The sequence below is a fragment of the Zootoca vivipara genome, chromosome 1, assembly GCF_965207765.1.
Source record: "Zootoca vivipara chromosome 1, rZooViv2.hap1.1, whole genome shotgun sequence".
NCBI classification, from domain to species: Eukaryota; Metazoa; Chordata; class Lepidosauria; order Squamata; family Lacertidae; genus Zootoca; species Zootoca vivipara.
In genome coordinates this window covers 125268762-125294853 of record NC_142582.1, presented here as the reverse complement: position 1 = coordinate 125294853, position 26092 = coordinate 125268762, and the positions used below count along the sequence as shown (strand labels likewise).

General features: G+C 44.4%; 1 protein-coding gene across 3 annotated transcripts in view; it reads right to left on the bottom strand.

The window, feature by feature from the left end:
• Positions 1 to 24087, bottom strand: part of ESR2 (estrogen receptor 2) — a 57399-nt gene extending 33312 nt beyond the window's left edge. For 2 of the 3 annotated variants that reach the window (XM_035104475.3, XM_088673935.1), the window contains exons 1-4: positions 23914 to 24087; positions 10277 to 10762; positions 7045 to 7220; positions 1218 to 1334 (exon numbers count right to left, since the gene is read on the bottom strand). In XM_035104475.3, coding sequence (XP_034960366.3) covers positions 1218 to 1334; positions 7045 to 7220; positions 10277 to 10710 — 727 coding nt within the window. In that variant the 5' untranslated portion in view covers positions 10711 to 10762; positions 23914 to 24087. The remainder of the gene's footprint in view (positions 1 to 1217; positions 1335 to 7044; positions 7221 to 10276; positions 10763 to 23913) is intronic. The other variant, XM_088673941.1, reaches the window with a different exon arrangement.
• Positions 24088 to 26092: the final 2005 nt, after the last annotated feature.

Genomic DNA, 26092 nt, shown 5'->3' with positions numbered 1-26092 from the left:
AACTATGAGAATGAAGAATATCAATGATGGCAGCCTTAAAGTTTCACCAGCATTTTCAAGACACCTTAAGACAGAGGAATCGGCCCATGGGAAAGAGCAGTTCTATCCCAGTTGCATATAACCTCCCAGAATTACTGTTGTTGTTCTTGTTGTTCTTTAAACCAGCAGTATTTTTTCCTGGTATTATTATTATTATTATTATTATTATTATTATTATTATTATTAATACCCCACCCATCTGGCTGGGTTTCCCCAGCCACTCTGGGCGGCTTCCAACAGAACATTAAAATGCAATACAGTGGTACCTCAGTTTATGAACACAATTGGTTCGGGAAGTCTGTTCATAAACTGAAGCGTTCATAAACTGAAGCGAACTTTCCCATTGAAAGTAATGGAAAGTGGATTAATCTGTTCCAGACGGTCCCGCGGGGTACTTAAACTGAAGCGTTCATAAACTGAAGCGAACTTTCCCATTGAAAGTAATGGAAAGTGGATTAATCCGTTCCAGACGGATCAACGGAGTACTCAACCTGAAGCGTAGTTAACCCGAAGCATGGGTGTAATTGGTTCCGGAAGCCTGTTCATAAACCGAAGCGTTCATAAACTGAAGCAAACTTTCCTATTGAAAGTAATGGAAAGTGAATTAATTCGTTCCAGATGGGTCCACGGCGTTCGTAAACTGAACATTTGTAAACCGAGGTGTTCATAAACCGAGGTTCCACTGCAATCTATTAAACATTAAAAGCTTCCCTAAACAGGGCTGCCTTCAGATGTCTTCTAAAAGTCTGGTAGTTGTTTTCCTCTTTGACATCTGTTGGGAGGGTGTTCCACAGGGCAGGCGCCACCACCGAGAAGGCCCTCTGCCTGGTTCCCTGTAACTTGGCTTCTCGCAGTGAGGGAACCACCAGAAGGCCCTCAGCACTGGACCTCAGTGTCCGGGCAGAATGATGGAGGTGGAGACGCTCCATCAGGTATACTGGATCGAGGCCGTACTGACCGGTATGCAGTACCAGTACCATTCCCTCCAAAGGGTTCCCAAACAACATTGGATGATTAAGCTAAGGCCTGATGACCAGATCCACCTACCATTGGCATTAATAGAATTCGCACATGCATAACTGTGGTCAGAATGAGAGCCTGTGACTCCTCTAGAACGTGAGCAAAGACCTGCAACTGAGAAACGCAACAGGACAGACCCAAGGGAATGCAAAACTCACCACATTTCATCATCCCGACTTCGTAGCATTTCCGAAGTCGGCAGGCTTGGCAGCTTTTGCGTCGGTTTTTATCTATTGTGCACTGATTTGTCGCTGGGCAAATATAATCATTGTGTCCTGCAAGGAGAGATAAAAGGGGGAAACATTTGAAGAAGAAGGAAATCACTGCTGCGGACTGTGATTACACCTGTGGCAATTGGTCCAGAGGTTAAGCATTTGCCTGGCATGCAGTAGGTTCTGGGTTCGAATCCCCGGCATCTCCAAGTAGTACTGAACTCATGCCTGAAACTGTGAAGAGCTGCTGCCAGTCTGTGCAGACAATACTGAGCTAGATGGACTGACTTAGGATAAGGCAAGCTCCTAGGTTTCTGTGATTTGCCACTAAGGATAGGGAAGAAATTTGATTCAGTTCACATTTTAAAGCCATATTGTCAGGGCGGGTGTCAGAAACAGGTCAGCAATAACTCACAAGGTGTCCGTGAAGTTAACTCTTTATACCAAGAAACAAGGCAGCTCAGGTCTAGTGAGCACAGTAGCTTCTTCATAGGTCTTGCCCCTATGAGGCAGAGAATGCCTTCCCATAATTGCCTAAGCTTCCTCCACTCCTGGATCCTTCCCAAGCAACTTCATCTTGCCTCTTCATGCCTCTCTGAGGTCTGGGCGACCAAGGAGGAGGTGAGCTGGTCGCAGCAGCAGGAGGAGGAGACTCCCTGGAGTCTTCAGCAGAAAAAGGATGGGGCCAATTTAATAACTATCACGATTCTAAGATGGCGATGGAGAAACATCTCCAGGCAGAGTCTCCTCTGTAATTAGTGCTTCTTTTCCCCTTCCTCTATCTGAGGTGAATAATTAGAGCTAAGGAAAAATAATTCGGATTCGGATTCTTCAGCAGCCTGCCTCGCCTCTATCTCCAGACCTCCCTCCTCTCAAGCCTCTGATTCTGCCTCGGATACTGGACTGCTCTCTGTCACAGCCTCTCTCTGCTCACTAAGCCCTGTTGCCTCTTCAGCTTCCGACACCTCCTCCTCCTCCCAGCCTGCTCCCTCTTCTCTCTCTGACCACTTCTTGTTGCCCTGCCAGCAACCCCCTCTTGGGGGTTCGCCAGCTGCTGCCTCCCACCACTCCCTCTGCATCCAGCCAGTCCATGAAAGCAAATCTATCAAATCCACACTTTTTGAAACAATATGCAAACCGAAACATGGTTATCATTCAAAATCCACCCTTATCCACAGTTTGTAATGCAGTTCTCCAACCAGCCATTATAGAAATGCCTGCGCTAGGGGCAAGTTTGCATAAAAAAATGAATAGAACAGGGCTAGCAACATACAAAAAGGCATTGTATCTGAGAACTTTGCACTAAAATGCTGATTTTGGTGGAGGAGAGGTTCCCCCCCCCTTTTTTAAAGGAAGTTCTCAAATTGATGCGGACTGTGAAGAACTGAATTTAAGATAGGAAAATGTGAGAATCAAAATTGACAGACTCTCCCATCCCTATTTGGGACACAAGGCATTTCACACAGTGAGCTGGCAATTCCTAAGTTTTCCTGTATCGTGGGACGAGGTTGGCGAGGTTGGCTTGCCCTCGGAGGACCCCAGGGTTGTCTTTCAACACAGCTGCTACGTGGAAGGCTGCCAAATGAAGCCTCGGCTTCTGCATGCTCATCTCACTGCACTGAGCACTCAGTATGTGGCCCTGAGCAGTCAGGCATCCTTGATTTGACAAACAGCATCGTAGCAACAGGGAACACGCACAAGCCTTGGAGGGCCTACCAGCTGCCTGGCTAAGCTTCTCCGTTTCCTTTCCTTTCCTTTCACCTTCACCTTTAGAGAGGCTGCATGCATGTAGGTTTATAGCAGGCTTTCATGAAGCATGCACCTGGTAGCCAGAAGTGAGAAGGAATTATCATAGAATCATAGAGTTGGAAGAGACCACAAGGGCCATCCAGTCCAACCCCCTGCCAAGCAGGAAATACCATCAAAGCATTCCTGACAGATGGCTGTCAAACCTCTGCTTAAAGACCTCCAAAGAAGGAGACTCCACCACACTTCTTGGCAGCAAATTCCACTGTCGAACAGCTCTTACTGTCAGGAATTTCTTCCTAATGTTTAGGTGGAATCTTCTTTCTTGTAGCGTGAATCCATTGCTCTGTGTCCGCTTCTCTGGAGCAGCAGAAAACAATCTTTCACCCTCTTCTATATGGCATCCTTTTATATATTTTAACATGGCTATCATATCACCCCTTAACCTTCTCTTCTCCAGGCTAAACATACCCAGCTCCCTAAGCCGTTCCTCATAAGGCATCATTTCCAGGCCTTTGACCATTTTGGTTGCCCTCTTCTGGACACGTTCCAGCTTGTCAGTATCCTTCTTGAACTGTGATGCCCAGAACTGGACACAGTACTCCAGGTGAGGTCTGACCAGAGTGGAATACAGTGGTACTATTACTTCCCTTGATCTAGATGCTATACTCCTATTGATGCAGCCCAGAATTGTATTGGCTTTTTTAGCTGCTGCATCACACTGTTGACTCATGTCAAGTTTGTGGTCTACCAAGACTCCTAGATCCTTTTCACATGTACTGCTCTCAAGCCAGGTGTCACCCATCCTGTATTTGTGCCTTTCAATTTTTTTGCCCAAGTGTAGTGCTTTACATTTCTCCCAGTTAAAATTCATCTTGTCCCTCCACCGCACCAAGCATAGAAACCAGGTGGGTTGTCCCCTCTTCCGTGTCCAGCACAGAAATGCAATTCTTCTCTTCTTGGTGATCACTCGTAGCTGAGTAAGATTGTCTTCCATGAACACAGTCTTAACAGTGAATCTGTAGGTGACGCTGGAGGCCAATTCTAGATCCACACGTCCTTCCACTGTGGGGACATAGGTTTCTGGCAGGAATTGATCATGGTGAGGATTTGTCAAACGTGCCTCCTTCTTAGCATGTTTCTCCCTTTTGTCCCGAGTTCAAGTGTCTTCAGACACCTTTGGTGGCTCGCACGCCAGTGTTTCCCAGTTGTCAGTGTTTAGACTACATTTTTTAAGAATTGCCTTGAGTGAGTCTTTAAAGCTCTTTTGTTGACCACCAGCATTACACATTCCATTTTTAAGTTCGGAATAGAGTAGTTGTTTGGAAGACGATCATCAAGCATCCAAAGAACAAAGTTGATGTTGAAGAATCATTGGTGATATTTGCTTTTTCCAGTACACTGGCATTAGTTCGCCTGTCTTCCCAAGTGATATGTAACAAGAGACGCCACTGATGGAATCTTTCAAAGAGTTGGAGATGGTGTTTATAAGTGGTCCATGTTTCACAAGCATACAGTAAGGTTGGTGGTACAATAGCTTTGTAAACAAACATTTTGGTTTCCCTGCAAATGTCCTGGTCCTGAAACACTCTGCACTTCAATTGGGAGAAAGCCGCACTCGCCAACCTCAGGCAATGCTGGATTTCAATATCAATGTCGGCCTTGTGGAAAGGTAACAGCCCAGGTAGGAGAAGTGATCGACATTTTCCAACATTACACCATTGATCTAGTTACAGGTAGGTAGCCGTGTTGGTCTGAGTCGAAGCAAAATAAAAAAATTCCTTCAGTAGCACCTTAAAGACCAACTAAGTTTATATTTTGGTATGAGCTTTCGTGTGCATGCACACTTCTTCAGATACCAATCTGAAGAAGGTATCTGAAGGTATCTGAAGAAGTGTGCATGCACACGAAAGCTCATACCAAAATATAAACTTAGTTGGTCTTTAAGGTGCTACTGAAGGAATTTTTTTATTACACCATTGAGTTAGGGACGCAGGTGGCGCTGTGGGTTAAACCACAGAGCCTAGGGCTTGCTGATCAGAAGGTCGGCGGTTTGAATCCCCGCGACGGGGTGAGCTCCCGTTGCTCAGTTCCAGCTCCTGCCAACCTAGCAGTTCGAAAGCACGTCAAAGTGCAAGTAGATAAATAGGTATCGCTCCAGCAGGAAGGTAAACGGTGTTTCCGTGTGCTGCTCTGGTTCGCCAGAAGTGGCTTTGTCATGCTGGCCACATGACCTGGAAGCTGTACGCCAGCTTCCTCGGCCAATAACGCGAGATGAGCGCCGCAACCCCAGAGTCGGTCACAACTGGGCCTAATGGTCAGGGGCCCCTTTACCTTTACCTTACACCATTGAGTTGGATTTGTGCCACAGCAGAGGGGTTGTTTTGTGCTTGCTGGTGCTGCACTTTGGATTATTTCGGCATGTTTCAGGAAGGGCAGAAATCTCACTCACTCCTCTGCCAGCTCTCCCAGCTCTGCTCCCAGCTAATAAAAATAATGTCTTCATGCTAGTAATGTCTGTGGGTTATCAGCAAGGCTAGCTTTCCAGGAAAGAAAGGGCAAATTCTGTTTCATTCTCCTCCGTCCCTTGCAAATATATAAGCCTCAAATGAGAAGCTGTCCTGGATCATAAAATTATTGCAAACATTTCATGCTGAATTTCCGTAAGCCTTCACAAAAAGCTTTATGAAATTTTTCAGCTTAGATATTTCAGGGTGGAGGAGCTTGTTTGCTCTTTGACACAGATACTAAGAAAATTTAGTTTAACGTGACCTGAAAAATCAGTTTTGCAGGATTGCTGGTTGCTTTTTGATAAGCCTTCAGAGAGCAGATGTGGAGTCTGCGGTTGGCAGCGAAGGTTGTTTGCAATCAAAGGTCCCCTGGAAGCAAGATTAAAATGTTGGGCCACCAAGTTTCTCAGCATATGTCACGGCCTTCAGAAGGTCATTTTGTCCTGTTCTATAAAGCAGAAGTGAACAGAACGTATGACATGCACATGTTTTGCTTTCTCTAAATAACATTAAGCTCCTGTAACCAGACCTGCACTAAAACTGACCAGTTATTGGGGAGTAACCATTCAAAGAGAATGAGATTTTCTTCTGAGCAAACATGGACTTCAGGCTAATTCAAGAGCAGGAATAAGGCACAGGATGCAATCCTATGCACAGATTCCTCTGACAAGGCCCAAGCTCCAAGGTTGAGAGAAAAGCAATGGATCACACCACCGGGAAGGTGGTCACTGAACTCTCTTTGCTTCAGACTCTCCAACCTGCAACAGGTGCTTAATGATGTTGGACAACACTGCAGCTTTCAGTGTGAACTGGAGTTCAAAAGTCATTCTCTCTCCCAATAAATTAATGTTTGTTCATTGTGGGTGGCGTTCAGCTTTCCATCTTTCCCTCCTTCCAAACTGGGGACTATGGATCTTCCCCACTCCCACCAATGGTAGGAAAGTAGCTGGAGAGAAGGGCATTTTTCTTTTTAAAAAAATAATCTTTATTGGTTTAAAATCAACACATACACACACAACAGAAGCTTGAAAAAAGAAAAGAAAACGAAACAAAAGAAGCACGATACATCCCTTACAAACAAACAAAAACCAATAGAACAATACATTCACAAATTCGCAAGAATATTCCATCAGTTTCCGACTTCCTTGATATGGGTTCTTTGTTTTCTTATTTAGTTGCCTCTATTTTCCAATAAACATTATCCTTATTCAATCTTGTCTGTTTTCTTTGTACCTTAATCAATTCCGAGAGTTATTCAAAGCATTCTAAAGTTTTTATTTGAGGGCACTGTTCTTTTAAAAATATTGTCTATAAATTTCCCATTCCCTCTTGAACTTTTGGGTTGAACAATCTCCGATCTTTTCCCGTCATATTTATGCAAGTTCCATGTATTCAAGCATTTTTATCTGCGGGGCAGTTTTTACCTGTGAAAGTACTAACACACTCACACGTTTTCGCAGAAACATTTGCATCCCCAAAGAATTTCCTTTCCCGGGAAAGCCTGCCATTCCCCCTACCTTGAATGCTTCTTTTGAAGAACGCTTTGCAGCCCTCACATGACCAAACGCCATAGTGATATCCTGAGGCATAATCGCTGCACACGGCACAGAAATGGGCGTCCCTTTTCGAGACGGGGCTGTTTGTGGAGGGGCTGGTACAGTCGTTGCTGTTGGCTTTTCTTTTCAAGGTTTCTCTGGGGGAACAGGAGAAGAGCCGTTAGGAAACAGTGAAATAGCACGTGCACATTTACCTCATAACTTTTTGTGGCGGTCCTCAAAACTTTTGGGTGGTTTGATGTGTATTTTGGGGGGTTGGTTTTTTTTACCTCAAAACCTCTGGCGGTTTTTTTGTTTTGTGCCTCCATAAATCTGGCTGCCTTTACAATGCTGCAGGAAGGAACCCTTGCATAGGGAAGTTTTTTAACGTTTAATGTTTTGTTATGTTTTGGTATATGCTGGAAGCCGCCCAGATTCAGATGGATGGGGTACAAATTATAAAATTGTCGTTGTTCCTAAAAATAATATTAAATTACCACACCCACAAAAATATGTTTGAAGTCCATAGCCTATATATTCCCACCATTTGCTCCTTATTCCAAGGCCCTAGTCCAGGGGTCAGCAAACTTTTTCAGCAGGGGGCCGGTCAACTGTCCCTCAGACCTTGTGGGGGGCCGGACTATATTTTTTGGGTTCGAAATGAACAAATTCCTATGCCCCACAAATAACCCAGAGGTGCATTTTAAATAAAAGCACACATTCTACTCATGTAAAAACACCAGGCAAGCCCCACAAATAACCTAGAGATGCATTTTAAATAAAAGGACACATTCTACTCATGTAAAAACACTCTGATCCCCGGACCGTCCGCGGGCCGGACTTAGAAGGCAATTGGGCCAGATCCGGCCCCCAGGCCTTAGTTTGCCTACCCATGCCCTAGTTACTTCCCTTTCTGCTTACCTGAGGATATATAAAAATAATGGCTTTTTTTTTTACCTCAGCTGTGCTAAACTGACAGTTTTCAATGAAAAACTTTTACGTTTGATTTTTGTGTTGGGGAGGGGAAGGGAGAAGAGCGGGAAGCTTGCTAACATGGTCAGACCTCACCTGGAGTACTGTGTCCAGTTCTGGGCACCACAGTTCAAGAAGGATACTGACAAGCTGGAACGTGTCCAGAAGAGGGCAACCAAAATGGGCAAAGGCCTGGAAACGATGCCTTATGAGGAACGGCTTAGGGAGCTGGGTATGTTTAGCCTGGAGAAGAGAAGGTTAAGGGGTGATATGATAGCCATGTTCAAATATATAAAAGGATGCCATATAGAAGAGGGTGAAAGATTGTTTTCTGCTGCTCCAGAGAAGCGGACACGGAGCAATGGATTCACGCTACAAGAAAGAAGATTCCACCTAAACATTAGGAAGAAATTCCTGACAGTAAGAGCTGTTCGACAGTGGAATTTGCTGCCAAGAAGTGTGGTGGAGTCTCCTTCTTTGGAGGTCTTTAAGCGGAGGCTTGACAGCCATCTGTCAGGAATGCTTTGATGGTGTTTCCTGCTTGGCAGGGGGTTGGACTGGATGGCCCTTGTGGTCTCTTCCAACTCTATGATTCTATGATAATTCCTTCTCACTTCTGGCTACCAGGTGCATGCTTCATGAAAGCCTGCTATAAACCTACATGCATGCAGCCTCTCTAAAGGTGAAGGTGAAAGGAAAGGATGTCATATGGAGGAGGGACAAATATTGTTTTCTGCTGCTCCAGAGAAGCGGACACGGAGCAATGGATTCAAACTTCAAGAAAGAAGATTCCACCTAAAAATTAGGAAGAACTTCCTGACAGTAAGAGCTATTCGGCAGTGGAATTTGCTACCAAGCAGTGTGGTGGAGTCTCCTTCTTTGGAGGTCTTTAAGCAGAGGCTTGACAGGCATATGTCAGGAATGCTTTGATGGTGTTTCCTGCTTGGCAGGGGGTTGGACTGGATGGCCCTTGTGGTCTCTTCCAACTCTATGATTCTATTCTATGATTCTATGATTTCTTCAATAGCTTAAGGTTGCTATACATCCTGATTTTCGCGGACATTACTGGGATTTCAAAGGCGGAATTGACACCCGGGGTGAATTTTCGAAAGGCGGTGCTTTGTCCTGGATTTTAGTCAAGTCAATTCAAAATTCACAGTAGTTGTGTGTGTGTGTGTGTGTGTGTGTGTGTGTGTGGAAAAAAAATTACATTGGAGGGGTTATGCTGGAAGCTCAACGACTTTCGGGGGTTTTACTTTTTGAGATATGGCAACCCTATAATAGCTGGCATTGCTCAACAAATTCAAAGAGATGTGTCTGCATGAAAGAATCTCCATCACTGAAATGAATGAGGGAGCTTCTGCAAGCATAGATGCTCCACGCATGCTCCACTGCACGTGTGGGGCTCTGAATTGTGTCAACTGCCTCTGGGCTTCAAAGAGTTTCCCTTCTAACTCAAGCAAAGTTTTGTACATCGTATTTAAAAACAAAACCCTTTCATTAAAATAATAATAATAATAATGGCCTATGCTCAGTTAATCAAGGAAAGGGGAGGATTGGCTCTATGGAGATCATACTCTTTCCATCCTTGAACTTTCATTTAAGTTATAATTCACAAATGCTCAATACCACAATCATTGTTTCCATGGCAATAAATTAACGGCGTGAAAGACACCGCCACACACACACAAAAACCGAACGGGAGGAGAAGCACAACTGCAAAAGAGGCAAGATCATTCTGAAAACAGAAAATGACTCTTTTAAAACCGATTCTCAGAAAAGAAGGCAGGAAGGAGATCGGCCAAAATCTCTGCTCCAATAAGCCATTCTCTTGTCATGAGCCCGACTTGCCATGATAGCAAGAAAGCCACATATAATGTATATACCCTTTGTTTGTTGTTACTGTTTTTGTAATTTAAAAAAGCAAACAAAAAAACAGTGGTTTACAAAAAGAAGAAAACAACAGAATTATCAGAAAAAGAAAAAGAAACAGTTAAAATCAACTATGTAAAATAATTCAGATATGAATAATTATCTGGGTAGACTTGCCTAAAGAAAAACGTTCTTAGCAGGCTCCAGAAAGAAGTACCGTGAAATATACCTGTCTGGTGTCAGTCAGCAGGGAGTTCCAAAGTTGTTGACACTACAGCAATCTCCCCACCCCCACCCCCAAGCCTATGATTTGGAGAAACAACGCTGTTGGAAATGATGAATGACAGACAGATAGATAAGCATTTGTTACCTGTGCATAGGAAGGACATGATCCCCGGGTCTCGCTTCGCACCACGGGCTTTTTGGTTGCTCTGCATATAAAACAGACGACTGGCAGTGTAAAGTCAAAGGAGAGATGTGGTCAGAACCAGACCATAACATGCTTGGGCTGGCCGACTGCCTGAGAGAGGCGCTTTCCGAGTCGCTGAATGTGCTTGGAATGCTGTAGTTCATCATAGCGGGGGTGTAGAATGTCATGGCCGGATACTCATGCCTGTTTTCCATATAAGAGGATGGAATGTAAATTGGGCTGTGCTCTACGCTCAAAGCAGACTGGCTGCAGCTGAAAGGGGCAGGAGAGACCAGCTCGGAGAGGGAGCTTTTCACTTCTGCTTTGGTACATCCGAGGTCTTGGACCGGTGGCAACTGAGAAAATTCCTTGTGAGATGATGCACAGAGGGACATGCTGCTGGAGCCAAGTGCCTCCTCTTCAAGCAATCATCCTCAAATATTTAATCTGGAAAACAGAAACGTTAAGAATTATATCGGGTCTCCTCTCTTGCTGCATGACTCTGGTGCCGAAACGGGTGGAAAGGAGGGCAACCTCCATTGTGCAAGACAGTAGAAGTCCGTGCTTGAACTTCTGCTGGTGGAACTCATTGGCTGAATCCTGTCCAAGATGTCTACAGAGACACATGACCTGATCATTTGTGATAACCACAGATTATTCCACTTTTCTTGGATGGATTCGCCAGTATCTAGATCAGGGGTTGGGAACCTGTCACCCTTCAGGCGTTTTTGCCATGTTGACTGGGGACGGTGGGAGTTTGAGTTCAATGACAACTTGGAGGGTCACAGACTCCCCATCTTGTGCTCTGAACCTTGGCTTGTTCTCTGCTTGCTTGATTTATTTTTAAAACTTAATTGCCGGGGATATAACATCACAAAATGTCTTTAAGCATGTGGATCTCTTTGGCTGTTTATCTTCTTCCTACATGTATTTTCCATTAACTTCTAGGGGAAAGACCAAAACAACACATTCAATTGACCCACAACAAACACACAGGGCTAAATTTAGACTTTGTTCTCTTTGACCCAACGAAAGCGCTCGCACAGTGCTCACATAATAATTTTGACCCTCACTGCCAGAGGAATTACTTTGCAGGCATAGAATCTCAAAAACATCGATTACGGTAAAATTAGTCATCGCAGTCCTTAAGCCAGGGGAAGAACCAGAGCTTTGTTGTACAAGACGACCCGGCAACCTATATACTATTATGATTCTTGGTCCACAGATAGACTAGAAGAATGAGGAACAGCTTGAAACAACGTTATTCACCAGAACATCTAAGATGAATTTAGAATAACATAGAATCATAGAATCATAGAGTTGGAAGAGACCACAAGGGCCATCCAGTCCAACCCCCTGCCAAGCAGGAAACAAATTTTATAGAGTTGGAAGGGATCCCAGGGGTCATCTAGTCCAACCCCCTGCAATGCAGGAATCACAGCTAAAGCATCCATGGCAGGTAAACATCCAACCTCTGCTTAAAAACCTCCAAGGAAGGAGAATCCACCACCTTCAGAAGGAGTCCATTCCACTGTCCAACTGCTCTCACCGTCAGAAAGTTCTTTCTAACGTTTAGTCGGAATCTCCTTTCTTGAAATTTTAATCCATTATTTCGTGTCCTAACCTCTGGAGCATCATGTTGTAGGGGGAAGTTTGGGAAATCAGCAAAATGTCTGGGCTTTTGAAACTTGCCCCCCCCCCAAAAGCAAACTTTCCTAAAAGCAACTTGCTTTTACCAAAAAAAAAAAAAAGCTCAACAACTTTGTTTCTTGATTTTTACTTCTTGAAATAATATAACCCTATTGTATTACCTCTAACTATATTACCACCTCTAAATCTTCTCTTTCCCTGGCTGAACATACCCAGCTCCATCAACAATCCCTGAGTCTTTAGCACCCGCCTGGGTCAAATGACTTTAAGACAAGTCCTTAGATTACCAGTTTCTGAATTCTAAGGAAATATCTCTGCTGCTCTAGAGGGCTGGACTCGAACTAGAAGGTGGAAATATCAGGTGAACAGATTTTGGCAAAACTTTATGATGGTAAGAAGCGTTTTAGCTTAATCTAGGCACTCATCTGGCAGAGATGCCAAGGTTGCATTCCGCCCTGTAGATCCTGCACGGAGCATTTTGTTCCGATTCCGAAGAATGTGCCGTTGTCAGAGGCACAAGGAGTCCCTGAAAACACAAGGTTGTGTACTGAGCCTGAGCCATCTTGCAAGGCTGACAGCAATGTGACTACTCAGATTCTCACTTGCTCCTGTCAACTTATTTGGGAGACTCTGAGATTTAGAGTGGTGGTTCGTCATCTGAACCAACAAACATTGCACCAGTGCTGATTTATTAAAGCAACCAACAGGGGGGGGGGGAGGTCCAGAATAACACTTCCCCATTTTTAAAAGGCTATACATTAATGACTGAAGGCCTGGGTAAAGAGGAAGGTTTTCGCCCACCACCTAATGACATGTAATGATGGTGCCAGCTGCTTGCTACCTGCAGGTTTTTAAAAAATATTTGAATGGAATAATAATAAAAATTATTCTGAACACCTTTTCAGCCTGCCGAAAGGTTTGACCTGATACCTGTAACTAATTTATATTTGCAGCCCTCAGCACAATTAAAGGAGTGTGTGCGTGTGTGTGTGTGAATTTAAAAGAAGAAGAGGAATATTTCCAATCATCATTAGAAATAACTTGTCCTTTAAAGCAGGCATTTGTAGAATGTAGTGTGAACTATAAATATATTTACTACTGTTATTCAGCGAGTAGCTTTCTGCTTCCACAAATCAAAAACAACCAAAGTAAGGCTTGGGTGTCTGAAGTTATAAAAACGACCACACAACCAATATCTCCGAATTTAGTCTTCTAGCTGTTTTTGCTGAGCTGCTCTGCCTTTAAACGATCTCTATTTTGTTCCCGCTCCCACTGACAATTTGCCAATTATTTCTCCCATCAAGTACAACGACTGATTCAGATGCCATGGTCAAATAGGTACACAGATAAAAGATTAAACTAACCAAGCCGAATGAGAAATGCACGTACGTACAAACAAACGGTAAATTGAGGGGAAATCCTGGAGAAAAGATCTATTAAGGCTTTTCATATCGGTAGCGATATGTTGCCCAGTTTCGAAACGAAACAAAACAAAAATAAAAGGGAACAGAAAATGTGTTTCTTATTAGGGGACCGGTGAAAGCAGAGTCGGCCCAAGATATTTTGCCGCCTGAGGCAAACCGCAAAATGGAGTCCCTCGCCATGGGGGAAGAAGGGGTGTGTGAAGATCTACATCACGAACAAGGAGGGAATAAAGATATACATCAGGAACCAGGGTGGGAGGAGATTGGCGGTGCCTCCTATTTGCCAAGAGACTGATGTAGAGGAAGCATTGGGGAGTGCAAGCGAGGAGACACCATATCTGGCCTTCAAGTAATGTGCCGTAGCTGTTGCAGCAGAGCCGGATTTACATATAAGCTAAAGAAGCTATAGCTTGTTTGGGGCCCCCAAAAAAAATTAAAGGGGGAAAAAACCTGGATGTACATTCCCAAAATATAAGATATAAAAACAAATAAAATAAAACATAGTTTTGTGGACGCTCCTATTTGTTATGTGCAAATGGCTTTAGATACCTATCAGGTCCATAAATTACCATATAGCATATATTCAACACAAAAAACAGCGACAATTTGTTGCTGACAAAGGACAGCTGGACATATAAAGGGCCCCATTACCTTCAGTAGCTTAGGGCCTCATCAAACCGAAATCTGGCCCTGCTTGGAGGCCGCACCTGCTGCCCCTGTGGAACCTGCCGCCTGAGGCAGTTTCCTTCCCTCGCCACCTGGGTGGGCCAGCCCTGGATCAAAGACTTTGCAACTATGCAGATTCTGCCCCCCCCCACTCAATATGTGAAGGCTTCAAAAGTCTAAAGCAGGCACCCCCAAACTTGGGACCTCCAGATGTTTTGTACTACAATTCCCATCATCCCTGACCACTGGTCCTGTTAGCGAGGGATCATGGGAGTTGTAGGCCAAAAGCAGTTTGGGGATGCCTGGTCTAAAGGAATCAAATAAAACACCCCTTTCAGACTTCCCACATGCTCCTGGCTATCCTATGTAGGCCTGAGAGCCAGCATCATTTCCCTTTTCAGAAACAAATTTATTTATTTATTTATTTATTTATTTATTTAGAAAAGCTTTCATAGTTTATAGTGGCAATATTTCAGCAGCAGCTTGTGCAGGCACGCCATACATGAGGATAGTTGCTTACTTTTACCACTGTACATCTTCAGATATAGCTGCTCAGAAGGCAGCAGAGGAAAGCCTTGAGAAAGTAAATAAACTGCAACAGCACCGAAGGGAGAAATTGGTCCTTTTTTCTTCTTAACTCTCCTTGAATCACAGCAATCATGGGTGCTAGAGCCTTGTAACAACATCTATTAAAGGAAACCTCTGATTGTTGCATTGAAATCCATTCAACAAATACCTAGAAAAGCCAAGATCATTTCAGCATGCAAATTTGTGACGCTTCAATTAGCGTTAATAAGCCAGAGAGCAAACACAGAATATGCTGTGCGGTTTGAAGCTCTGAGACTTTAGGAGGACTGGCTGGAGAGGGAGAGGGAGGGAGGGAGGGAGGGAGAGAGGGAGAGAGGGAGAGAGGGAGAGAGGGAGAGAGAGAGGGAGAGGGAGAGGGAGAGGGAGGGAGGGAGAGAGGGAGAGGGAGAGGGAGGGAGGGGGGAGAGGGGGAGGGGGAGAGAGAGAGATCACTCCTGTCCTGGTCAGTCTAGCTCAGATCTATATAGCAGACCCTCCAAGGGTCCCTATTTTCCAGGGACGGCCCTGAGAAAAGCTGTCCCAGTTTCTGATTTGATCCTGAAGTGTCCCACTTTACATTAAAGGTAAAGGACCCCTGACAGTTAAGTCCAGTAACGAACGACTCTGGGGTTGTGGCGCTCATCTCGCTTTACTGGCCGAGGGAGCTGACGTTTGTCTGCAGACACTTTTTCCGGGTCATGTGGCCAGCATGACTAAGCCACTTCTGGCGAAACCAGAGCACCGCACGGAAACGCCATTTACCTTCCCGCTTGAGCGGTACCTATTTATCTACTTGCGCTTTGATGTGCTTTCAAACTGCTAGGTTGGCAGGAGCTGGGACCGAGCAATGGGAGCTCACACCGTCATGGGGATTCGAACAGCCCACCTTCCGATCAGCAGGCCCTAGGTTCTGTGGTTTAGACCACAGCGCCACCCACTTTCCCTTGTTGTTGTTGTTTAGTCGTTTAGTCATGTCCGACTCTTCGTGACCCCATGGACCAGAGCACGCCAGGCACTCCTGTCTTCCACTGCCTCCCGCAGTTTGGTCAGACTCATGTTGGTAGCTTCGAGAACACTGTCCAACCATCTCGTCCTCTGTCGTCACCTTCTCCTTGTGCCCTCACTCTTTCCCAACATCAGGGTCTTTTCCAGGGAGTTACAAGAAGCAGAACTCAGCCTGCTTCATCTCTTCTTGATTCAAAAGCCCTTGGACAAGAACAAAAATCTATCTGTATGTCCATCACAGACGCAAACCCCACATGCAATAATCCAAGAATCCAAACCATGTCACAAAACGATACAACATCACTTCGCATGATACGTTCACTGTTATATTTTTACCAGCCAAAGTATTCAATTTAATTCCTATTAGCCTTTCTGGGCTCCCCCCCTCCCCGGGTGCTTAATATACTTACATTGCTTAATTACGGTAGATGGTAAATTTTCAAGGCCTAGTGACTAGTCTGTTAAACTGATTATAAAAAGAATATGTAGGGGAAAAAATTCAAAACTTGGCCCATGTTGTAGAGGAATTGGTTTTAGACATTGGCCCCCTGCTTCTGCAAATACCAGTGGTCACTGCGACCTGCACAGTGTGTTTATTTGAACCACACCCAACAATTTACTGTGCAAGTATATCCTTATCGTATATTTGATGTCCAAATTTTGGGTTTCAATTCCTTCCAGAGAGACAAATCTATTAAATCCAGCCTGTGAGTCATATTTGCACAACTTTAAACCCAAGAGTTGTGTCAATATAAAGGAATCCGTGCACGGCAATTACCAGTTTTATTGGTTTTTGTGGGGACGGTGGTATCTGCTTAAGAACAAATTTAGCCAATTCGTTTCAGAAAAGCACATCTTTTTGCAGGGGTTTATTTTAATCGGTTGTAATATTGGCCTTCTTCAGGAGCTGTAATAATGTCCCATAGATGCTGGGTAGCCGGGAACTCTTCAAAGCTTAGGTGGTTTCAAGGCCGGCAGTCTCAGCATGAGTCCTTGCCAATAGGAAGGTGTCAGCTGCGATACGCTGTTTCTAAGCATCAGGAGACAAAATATTTCCTGCTACTGATATTTGCTCCCACAGTCTCCTTTAATCAGAAATGCTTTATAATTTATTCTCGTTTCCCCTCCCCCCTCGTCTCTTATATTTCGGGGGGGGGGGGTGACCCACAATCCACAATATTTTTATTAGGACTAACTGCAACTTCAGAGAACAGAGAGGAAGCTTCTGAAGCCTCCAGAACTCTTAATCAGACTGGATTTTAAGCAAAGTTAGGATGGTGCTGGCGGGGGGAGCAAAACGTTTTTGATGCTGAAGCCACAAAGTGGCTAGACTTTAGGAGTGTTCCACTATGAAAGATAAATTAAAATACTATTTCTGAGTCATAGGAGGAGATATCCGACTTAGGCTGTTTAGAAGGCACATAGAATCATAGAACTGTAGAGCTGGAAGGGCCTGAGTGTCATCTAGTCCAACCCCCTGCAAGGCAGGAATCTTTTGCCCAATGTGGGACTCAAACTCATGACCCTGAGATTAAGAGTCTTGTGCTCTACTGGCTGAGCTATCCCAGGACAATGCAGCAAGCTTGGTGAAGCTGAGATGATCTCAACCTGCTGAGTACCTGGATGGAGGACTAGCTGGAAATCCTATAAACCTTCATTATATTTAGATCGTTGTAAGCTGCCTTGAGCTGGCTTGTGTCTAGAAAGGCGTGGTGCAAATTTATAGAATAAACATACAAGCAGTGCCTTAAACCCCCTGGAGGTAAATGAGGATGGGGTAGAATTGAATTCAGTTCATATATAATCCACATTTTCCAATGCAGTAAATGAACCGAAACACAGCCATCTTTCAAATGTCTCATCTCCCTGAATTTTGCAATGCAGTTCTCTAGGCAGGTCATGTGCAAAAAAAAAACAAAAAAAAAGGAAATTGACTTAAATATAAATCCAGAAAAATAACCATGCTTCAGCGGTGGACTGGGAAGTCTGAGCTACCTGAATGCTCCAGCAGTTCACATGTATTCCTCATTTAATACAGGGATTTGGAATTTGTGGCCCTCCAGATGTTGTTGGGCTATAACTCCCCTCCTCCTTGACCATTGGCCATACTGGCAGGGAGTTGATGGGAGTTGAAACCCAGCAACACCTGAAGGACTATGTATTACATGGGGTTCTTGTTGATGTTAGCCATCCCTTCAATTTTAAAAAATTAACACCAGGTGTGCCTTTTCTTTTGAAGTCTAAGTGATTCTCTGAAACAAGGCACATTCCCTAGCCAACAACAACTATGGCTTAAGGTTGGCTAGCGATAGGGAGCAACAAGCCATGACCTGTTTCAGCCATAACAGGAAACCATAGTGCAGGAATCTCAGCTAAAGCATCTGTGACGTATAGCCATCCAACCTTTGCTTGAAAACCTCCAAGGAAGGAGAGTCCACCACCTCCCTTGGGAATCTGTTCCACTGCCGAACAGCTCTTACTGTCAGAAAGTTATTCCTGATGTTTAGTTGGAATCTCTTTTCTTGTAACTTAAATCCACTAATTCTGGTCCTACCTGCCAGAGCAGGAGAAAACAAGCTTGCTTCGTCTTCCATGTGACAGCCCTTAAGATATTTGAAGATGGCTACCATATCTCCTCTCAGTCTCCTCTTTTCCAGGCTAAACATACCCAATTCCCTCACACGTTCCAGTTTGTCAACATCCTTCCTAAATTGTGGCACCCAGAACTAGACACAGTATTTCAGGTGTTTTCTGACCAAGGCAGAATAGAGCAATACTATTACCTCTCTTGATCAGACACTAGACTTCTGTTGATGCAGCCTGGAACAGTGTTAGCTTCTTTTGCTGCTGCATCACACGGTTGACTCATGTTAAGCTTATGGTTCACTAAAACCTCTAGATCTGGAGCGGAGAGAGTCAGGAGTGAACAGCAGAAAGCAGCGGGATTAGGCTCTCTGAGAACAGAGAGTCAGTTTCAGGAACACAGTAAGAATCAATACTTTGGAGAGCTCCGCGGGGCAGCTGTGTCCTGATATCACTCCCTCCAACAGTGATCTCTGTGCTGCCTTGCAAACAGGAACAGAGCCACAATTGAGAAACCTGTTTGGAACTGCTTGTAATATTGCATTTTTAAATTATTGTTTGGGAAACCCTGGTCTAGAATGCTATTTACATGCCGGGTGCTGAGCACTAATATCTTTTAATAAGAAAACAAATTTATCGAAAATAGATGGGCCAAGTGTTCAAAACCTTGACAGGAACCCAAATAGGGGAGAACCTGGAAGAGGAAAAGAAGACTTGGCAATTCTGTCCAAAAGAGATAAATGCAAATCCTGCCAGGTTCAGAAATCTCACGAGATCTCATGCACTCCGTCACTGTATGACCCAGGATCCTGTAGGAGGGGCTGGTGCCTCCTTCCCTAAGTTCCAGAAGCTTCTGTCTTAGGAAGAATGTGTGATGCTCACATGTGTGGTGTCACACCCACAACATCACTCCCCCCCTCCAACTGCCCTTGCAAGCTGGCACCTCTGGCCTTAACTATTCCCCTACGAAAATTTTCACTGCACGCCACTGGCAACGCAATAGCTCCCTGCTTGTCTTAAAGCAGCAAAACAGAACCCTTGGAAGAGCCCTAGTAAGTTCAGACTTGCCCAAGGCCATAGTGGGAGATTTGTGACTGAGCAGGAATATGGAGCTTCATTCAAACCCAACGCTGCCTCAAAAACCCCACCCCACTCCACTCCAGCACTGATGGGACACAATAATTTTACCATCATAGAATCTTAGAGCTGGAAGAGACCCCCAAGGGTCATCTAGTCCAACCCCCTGCAATGCAGGAATCTCAGCTAAAGCATCCATGGCAGGTGGCCACTCCACCTCTGCTTCAAAACCTCCAACCTGCTTTAAAACCACCTACCGTGGGAATCTGTTCCACTGCCAAACAGCTCTTACTGTCAGAAAGTTCTTCCTGATGTTTAGTAGGAATCTCTTTTCTTGTAACAAAAATCCACTAATTTGGGTCCTACCCGCCAGAGCAGGAGAAAACAAGCTTGCTTCATCTTCCATATATAATTTAAATATGGCTACCATATCTCCTCTCAGTCCCCTCTTTTCCAGGCTGTTGTTGTTTGTTGTCGTTTAGTCGTTTAGTCGTGTCCGACTCTTTGTGACCCCATGGACCATAGCACGCCAGGCACTCCTGTCTTCCACTGCTTCCCGCAGTTTGGTCAAACTCATGTTCATAGCTTCGAGAACACTGTCCAACCATCTCGTCCTCTGTCGTCCCCTTCTCCGTGTGCCCTCCATCTTTCCCAACATCAGGGTCTTTTCCAGGGAGTCTTCTCTTCTCATGAGGTGGCTAAAGTATTGGAGCCTCAGCTTCACGATCTGTCCTTCCAGTGAGCACTCAGGGCCGATTTCCTTCAGAATGGATAGGTTTGATCTTCTTGCAGTCCATGGGACTCTCAAGAGTCTCCTCCAGCACCATTTCCAGGCTAAACATACCCAATTCCCTCAACTGTTCCTCATAAGGCTTGGTTTCCAGACCCTTGATCATCTTGGTCGTCCTCATCTGCACATGTTCCAGCTTGTCAACATCCTTCTTAAACTGCAGCACCCAGAACTAGATACTGTACAGTATTTCAGGTGTGTTCTGAACAAGGCAGAATAGAGTGGTCCTATTACCTTGCCATCTTGTCAGCCCTCCCAGAGTGGAACCTGGGGCAGACCGCCCCCTCCACCCCCCCTTCCTACACCCCTGAAGCCAGGTTCCCCCGCATCCTATATTTGTGCACCTGGTTCTTCCTGCCTAAGTGCAGAACCTGACATTTGTCCCTGTTGAAATTAATTTTGTTAGCTTGTGCCCAGTCAATATTGAATTCTGATTCTGTCTTCTGCAGCATTAGCTACCCCTCTCAGATTGGTGTCAAATTGGATGAGCGTCCCCTCAATTCCTATTTCAAGCTTTAAGCTCAAATTTGAACTTCAAATCAGTTCAAAATGTATAGCAGGGTTTGTTTGTTTTTCGTGGCTGGTGGTTTGTGCATTTGTGTGTTTAACTGATGGCCAAGAACTAATGAGAGGTAAGAGCCCTGGTAATCTACTTTGAAGAGGCTGGCAGATTTTAGCATGTGCCAGTCCATAGTCTACTGCATCAAGAGCCAAGTCTAGCATCTCTTTCCATTTTTTTAAAAAAAGAAAGAGCAAAATATTGACACGAGGTCTCGAAAACTTATTAATTACAATCCCTACTCAGGAATAAGTCCATGTTTGTCACGGAGCTTAATTCCTTCCCAGGTGGTATTATTATTATTATTATTATTATTATTATTATTATTATTATTATTATATTTCTACCCCGCCCATTTGGCTGGGTTTCCCCAGCCACTCTGGGCGGCTTTCAACAGAACATTAAAAACATGTGGTGCATTTAAAAACATTAAAGGTACATGTGGATAAAATGGCAGCCTCTGGAGGATAAAAGAATTTCATTGCCTTGTTGGGGTAAAAGAAGATCCTGTGGTGTCTACACACGTGTGGATGAAATCTAGGCACTGGAGATAAATTCATTTCAAAATATTGTTTTTTAAAAGCCATTTCCCACCTGAGGTGATTTATTAAGATCATAGGAAGCAGCCTCGTACTGGGTCACGCCATCGGTCCATCCAGCTCAGTACTGTCAACACGGACAGGCAGCAGCTCTCCAATGACTCAGGCAGCTGTAAGTGGAGATGGAATGGAACCAGGAGCTTTCTGCATCCAAGGCAGGTTCTTTCCACTTAGCTACGGCTCTTCCTCGTTGTTTTGGCTCTTGCCTCCCCTTGTTTTTATCTTGCTATTTGTATTGTCATGGCAAAACACCCCAGGGATTTTGACTTTCGGGGCGGTAAGGAAATGTTTGGAATAAATAAACAAATAATGCATAGGTACATGCTGTGAAAGCCCACCTAGGTTTCTGCTCTCCCGGTGCTGCTAGCTTGTCTGGTTTTTGCTTTCTTCTCCTCGAATCGAGAAGGCTGCAAATAGCGAGGGGTCCCAACAAGCTGGTTTGCCATTATGTGGATGCATATCATTGCTCAGGTTGTCTTGCAAAACAGAATAGGATCCCCTCATTTCTGCATACAGTATTCCAAGGAGACACAATTTCTCGGGCTTGTCCAAACTTCTTCTTCTTCTTTTTAAAAGGGACTGGATCTCTGCCCAACTGCCATTTTTATCATTGGCATTCCAAAAATGTGAAGGCACACACATCGTGATTCAGCGGAGTATTAAAAATAAAAAAAAGAAGGCTGCAAAATTATAATAAACATAGGCTGCGCTACACGGATCCGGAACCATGGACCTTTTTAACTGATGTGATCAGTCAGCCCAAAACTCTTATCTTGAGGTTTAATCCTACAATCTCTACATCTCTGCGTTGCATAGAAATGCTCTGCGTCCCATAGAAATTGCATAATGCTCCATGTTCTCGACCCTTTGCCACACTGGGCTTCGCCAAAGAAGTAGACTGAGTAACTGTCTGAGCAGTCTTTGTCAAACATGTACAGATGGTGCACATTTTGTGGGGGAGGGGATAAATCCCTCTACCCACTTTAAACAAGCGGGATATTGTAAGTTTCAATGACACAGTGTACATGAAGCCACCTTTGTCTGAGCCGAACCATTGGTTGTGCTAACTCGGTATATTGCTGCAATCTCTGGTTGGATATGGCTTCCCAAGGACTTGGGTAGAGATGTGTGGGATTGAACCAGAGATCTGCGGCAGGCGGCGCATGGGCTTTACCTCTGAGATGTGACCCTCCCTCCTCGTGGAAAGGCTATGAAAAATGGTAATGAAGCCAAGCCCTAAGAGGGCAGCAATCTGGGGGATTCGAACCCTCACCTTCGATGCCCTATATCAGGCTGCAAAGACACAACCTTTCGAGGCACCGCTAGCAAATTGCTCAAAGCCCTTGGCGTGGCGTAAGAGGGAATCGTCACCTGCCCTGGCATCATCGTGGCACAGAGTGGGCTACAACGCCAAGAAATAGCCACAGAAGATGTGGACTGGACTATGCCTTAGACTAGAGACTGGTTTCCAGTGCAAGGAGGACTCTCAGAGGAACCATGTGATACAGTTAAAAGGCTTTTACAGTACAGAGTAACCACAACAAGCCCCCACCCTCGACTTTATTAACAGGGATGTGAGGGCTTCGAGGATGCGACCTTCAAGTCTGTGTCTCTCTGTTTTAGGGAGCATACACACTGGGCAAGATCCAGCCAGAGCTAAATGATTTGGAGTCCCATTGGTTTCGATGGAAGTGAGTTAAGCAACAGCTTAACAGTTTCCCACTGACATCAATGGGACTTGGAGGCACTTTATGGCGAGCAAATTGTGCCCAGTGTGTGACTTTTCCCTCAGAGCTGGAAGGTATTTTTCTACCCAGTCGTTAAGAGACCGGTTTACAGTCTATTGCTACTTCCATACAGTGTAATTAGGAATTAATGAGGCATTAGTAGAGTGGATGAGGAATTGATGAAATTAATTAATTGGGAATGCCATTGCATTAACCCCTTTCATAACATTCCTTTTTTAAAAAGAGTGGAGCATAGACACAAAGGCTGAAAAAAACTCTCATCCCAATGGTGATCCTATGCCTTCCTACTCAGAAGTAATCTCCATTGAACTCAATGGGGAGTACTCCTGAGTTATTTGCATATAGGATTACATATTTAATTTCCCCCATTGCTCAGACTGGGCTCAAGCCAAAAACCACTGCTCCACATCTTTATAATGGATTTGAGTTCTTTTTGCCCAAATAAACTCCAGTGAAACAGGAAGCTCTAAGCATATGAAAAAATAAATTATTTGGCTTCTCTCTCATTCATATCCAGTTCCCCCATCATTTTGGTTAAAGTATTCACATGAGTTTTTGAACACTTGTGCCATCCCCAGTCTTTCTTCTTCAGGTGTCATTTAAACAAACACACACACACAAGCAAACCACAAATGACTTAAGTAACAAACTTTTGCAATTTTTCTAGACAACTTTAAGAGATAAAAAATCTGAAAGGGGTAATTCTGAAATGGTCCTGAGAAAGGCCATTTTGAGCTTTATAAATCTGACTGTCCTCTTTCCAGAATTATTATCAATCAAATCAACAATAGCATCATTTATTGCTCTCCCATACCCCTTTCCATCATCCATTACCTAGTAATCATTTATATATTCTCTCTCTCTCACTCACTCATACACAATCTCTCCCTATATGCATTAAAATTCACACAGCTCAATACAAGCACCTACCTGAGTGCTTTTGAATGGATTGTTCTTGACTCTGCAATTACTGGGAACGCATTAAACAAAAAAGAGCCAGCATTTCCGAGTTTGCTTTTTTTCTTTGCTTCCTTTTGCCTCACCAGAGCAACAGCTGTATCCAAGACCGGCTCCGACAGCACACAGCTGAGCCTCCGTGAGCTCAAATACCAGCCGCTACGGAGCGATATCTTGTCAGCTAGTGAGCGCGCGCACACGCACACATGCAGACGCCCGGTGTTTTCTTTCCCCGGCAAAAGCAAGAGCTTAGTTTAAGTTCCCCCTCCTTCCCTGACATGACAATTTTCAGAAGCTTGTTAGTCACAGCCTGCTCTAGTGCCCAGCCTTGTCTGTGCTCGCTCCAAACTAGTCTATCCTTGTAGACACCGTGAGAATAATCTATTATCTGACAACACAGACCTAATTACCAAAGGAAACATTTGAATCACACTTTCCAAGTGTCCTTAACCAGGGACAGGTCCCTGTGTATTTAAAAAAAAAATTAAGGGTAAAAACTCTCTCCCTTCTTTTCCTTGGGAGTGGGGGAGGGCCTCGTTTTTATTTATTTAGTAAGTTTGCAACTGTGCCCTGACTGAATGCAATAGAAGTCTTCCACTTGGTTAAATCTGGTAAAAGGAGAGCCAGTTGCATATTGATTCCCCACACAGGCTGCATTAACCTTGGAGTAAGTCTCCTTAAGGGGATGCAGGTGGCGCTGTGGTCTAAACCACAGAGCCTAGGGCTTGCTGATTGAAAGGTCGGCGGTTCGAATCCCCGCGAGAGGGTGAGCTCCCATTGCTCGGTCCCAGCTCCTGACCACTTAGCAGTTCAAAAACATGTCAAAGTGCAAGTAGATAAATAGGTACCGCTCCGGTGGGAAGGTAAACGGCATTTCTGTGCGCTGCTCTGGTTCGCCAGAAGCGGCTTAGTCATGCTGGCCACATGACCTGGAAGCTGTCTGCAGACAAACGCTGGCTCCCTCGGCCTATAGAGCGAGATGAGTGCCGCAACCCGAGTTGTCCGCGACTGGACCTAATGGTCAGGGGTCCCTTTACCTTTACCTTTAAGTCTCCTTAAACTCAGTGGGACTTACTTCTAAGCAGGCTTGCATGGGATTGCACATGAAATCGTGAACATAACACCAGCAAGCTGCTTCCGAACTTTCACCCTCACTCTGCCCCTTGATGTGATAAATGTCGCTGGATGTGCTTGAGTAGCAGAGGCTATTCAAGGTATTCATTGCAACCAGATCCTCTCTACAAGACTGGATGGTAAAAATGGAAAAGAAATGCAGCTCAGTTCACATTTAAAGGTGGACTTATTTAATTCGCACTTCCTGGAGCAACGTGCGGCCTGAAACACATCTCTCTTTTGAAATTTGCACCTCTCTGAATTTTGCAGTGCAGTATCTCCAGCCATGTAATGTAGGCAAAAAATGTGTTTGCTATGGGGAAACGTACATAAAAATCCACATGTTGGTGGAAAGTATCCTACAAAAGTGAATTACCTTGGGGAAAAGTGCTTGCAAAAATGCACCTCTTGGGCAAAATTGCGTTTAAAAATTATGTATCAGGAGAACATCACACCAAAAGTCATGAAGATTATTTTTAAAATGCAAATTGATGTGGAAATGTGGAGAACAGGACTTATGATTGGAAGAGTAGACCTAGACTGACAGGTTCATCCACCCCTACAGACTGGACAGTATTATGTTTCTTCAAAGAGCAGGTGATGTGTGTGACTGTTCTAGTCCATTTCATGCAGAACCAGCAGAGAAATGCCATCAGCAATGCGCAAAAGGAGGGCACACTTTAGTTGGAGAATACATGGGGCCACTGAAGGTTAGAGGTACACAAGAATGTCCATATTTTCATCTGTGCCAAAAGGTCTGGCATTATTGTTGTTTAGGCTGCTGGGTTTTTTTTTAATAGGTTGTTGCATGTTCGTTTATGATAGTATGCCATTTTTTTTATTCACAAAACTGCAGGGAGGTGCTTTGACAATGAGCAGTAGCCTCACTAAGGAAGAGACCTAATATAAACTCCCCATAAGCTCTGTGCAAGCAAATCAGGCCAAATGATCAATAAACAGGCCTTCTGGAGGAGCTCTTCCACAGCAAGGGCACCACTACAGAGAAGGCCCTACACCAATCCCATACATCTACTGGCAG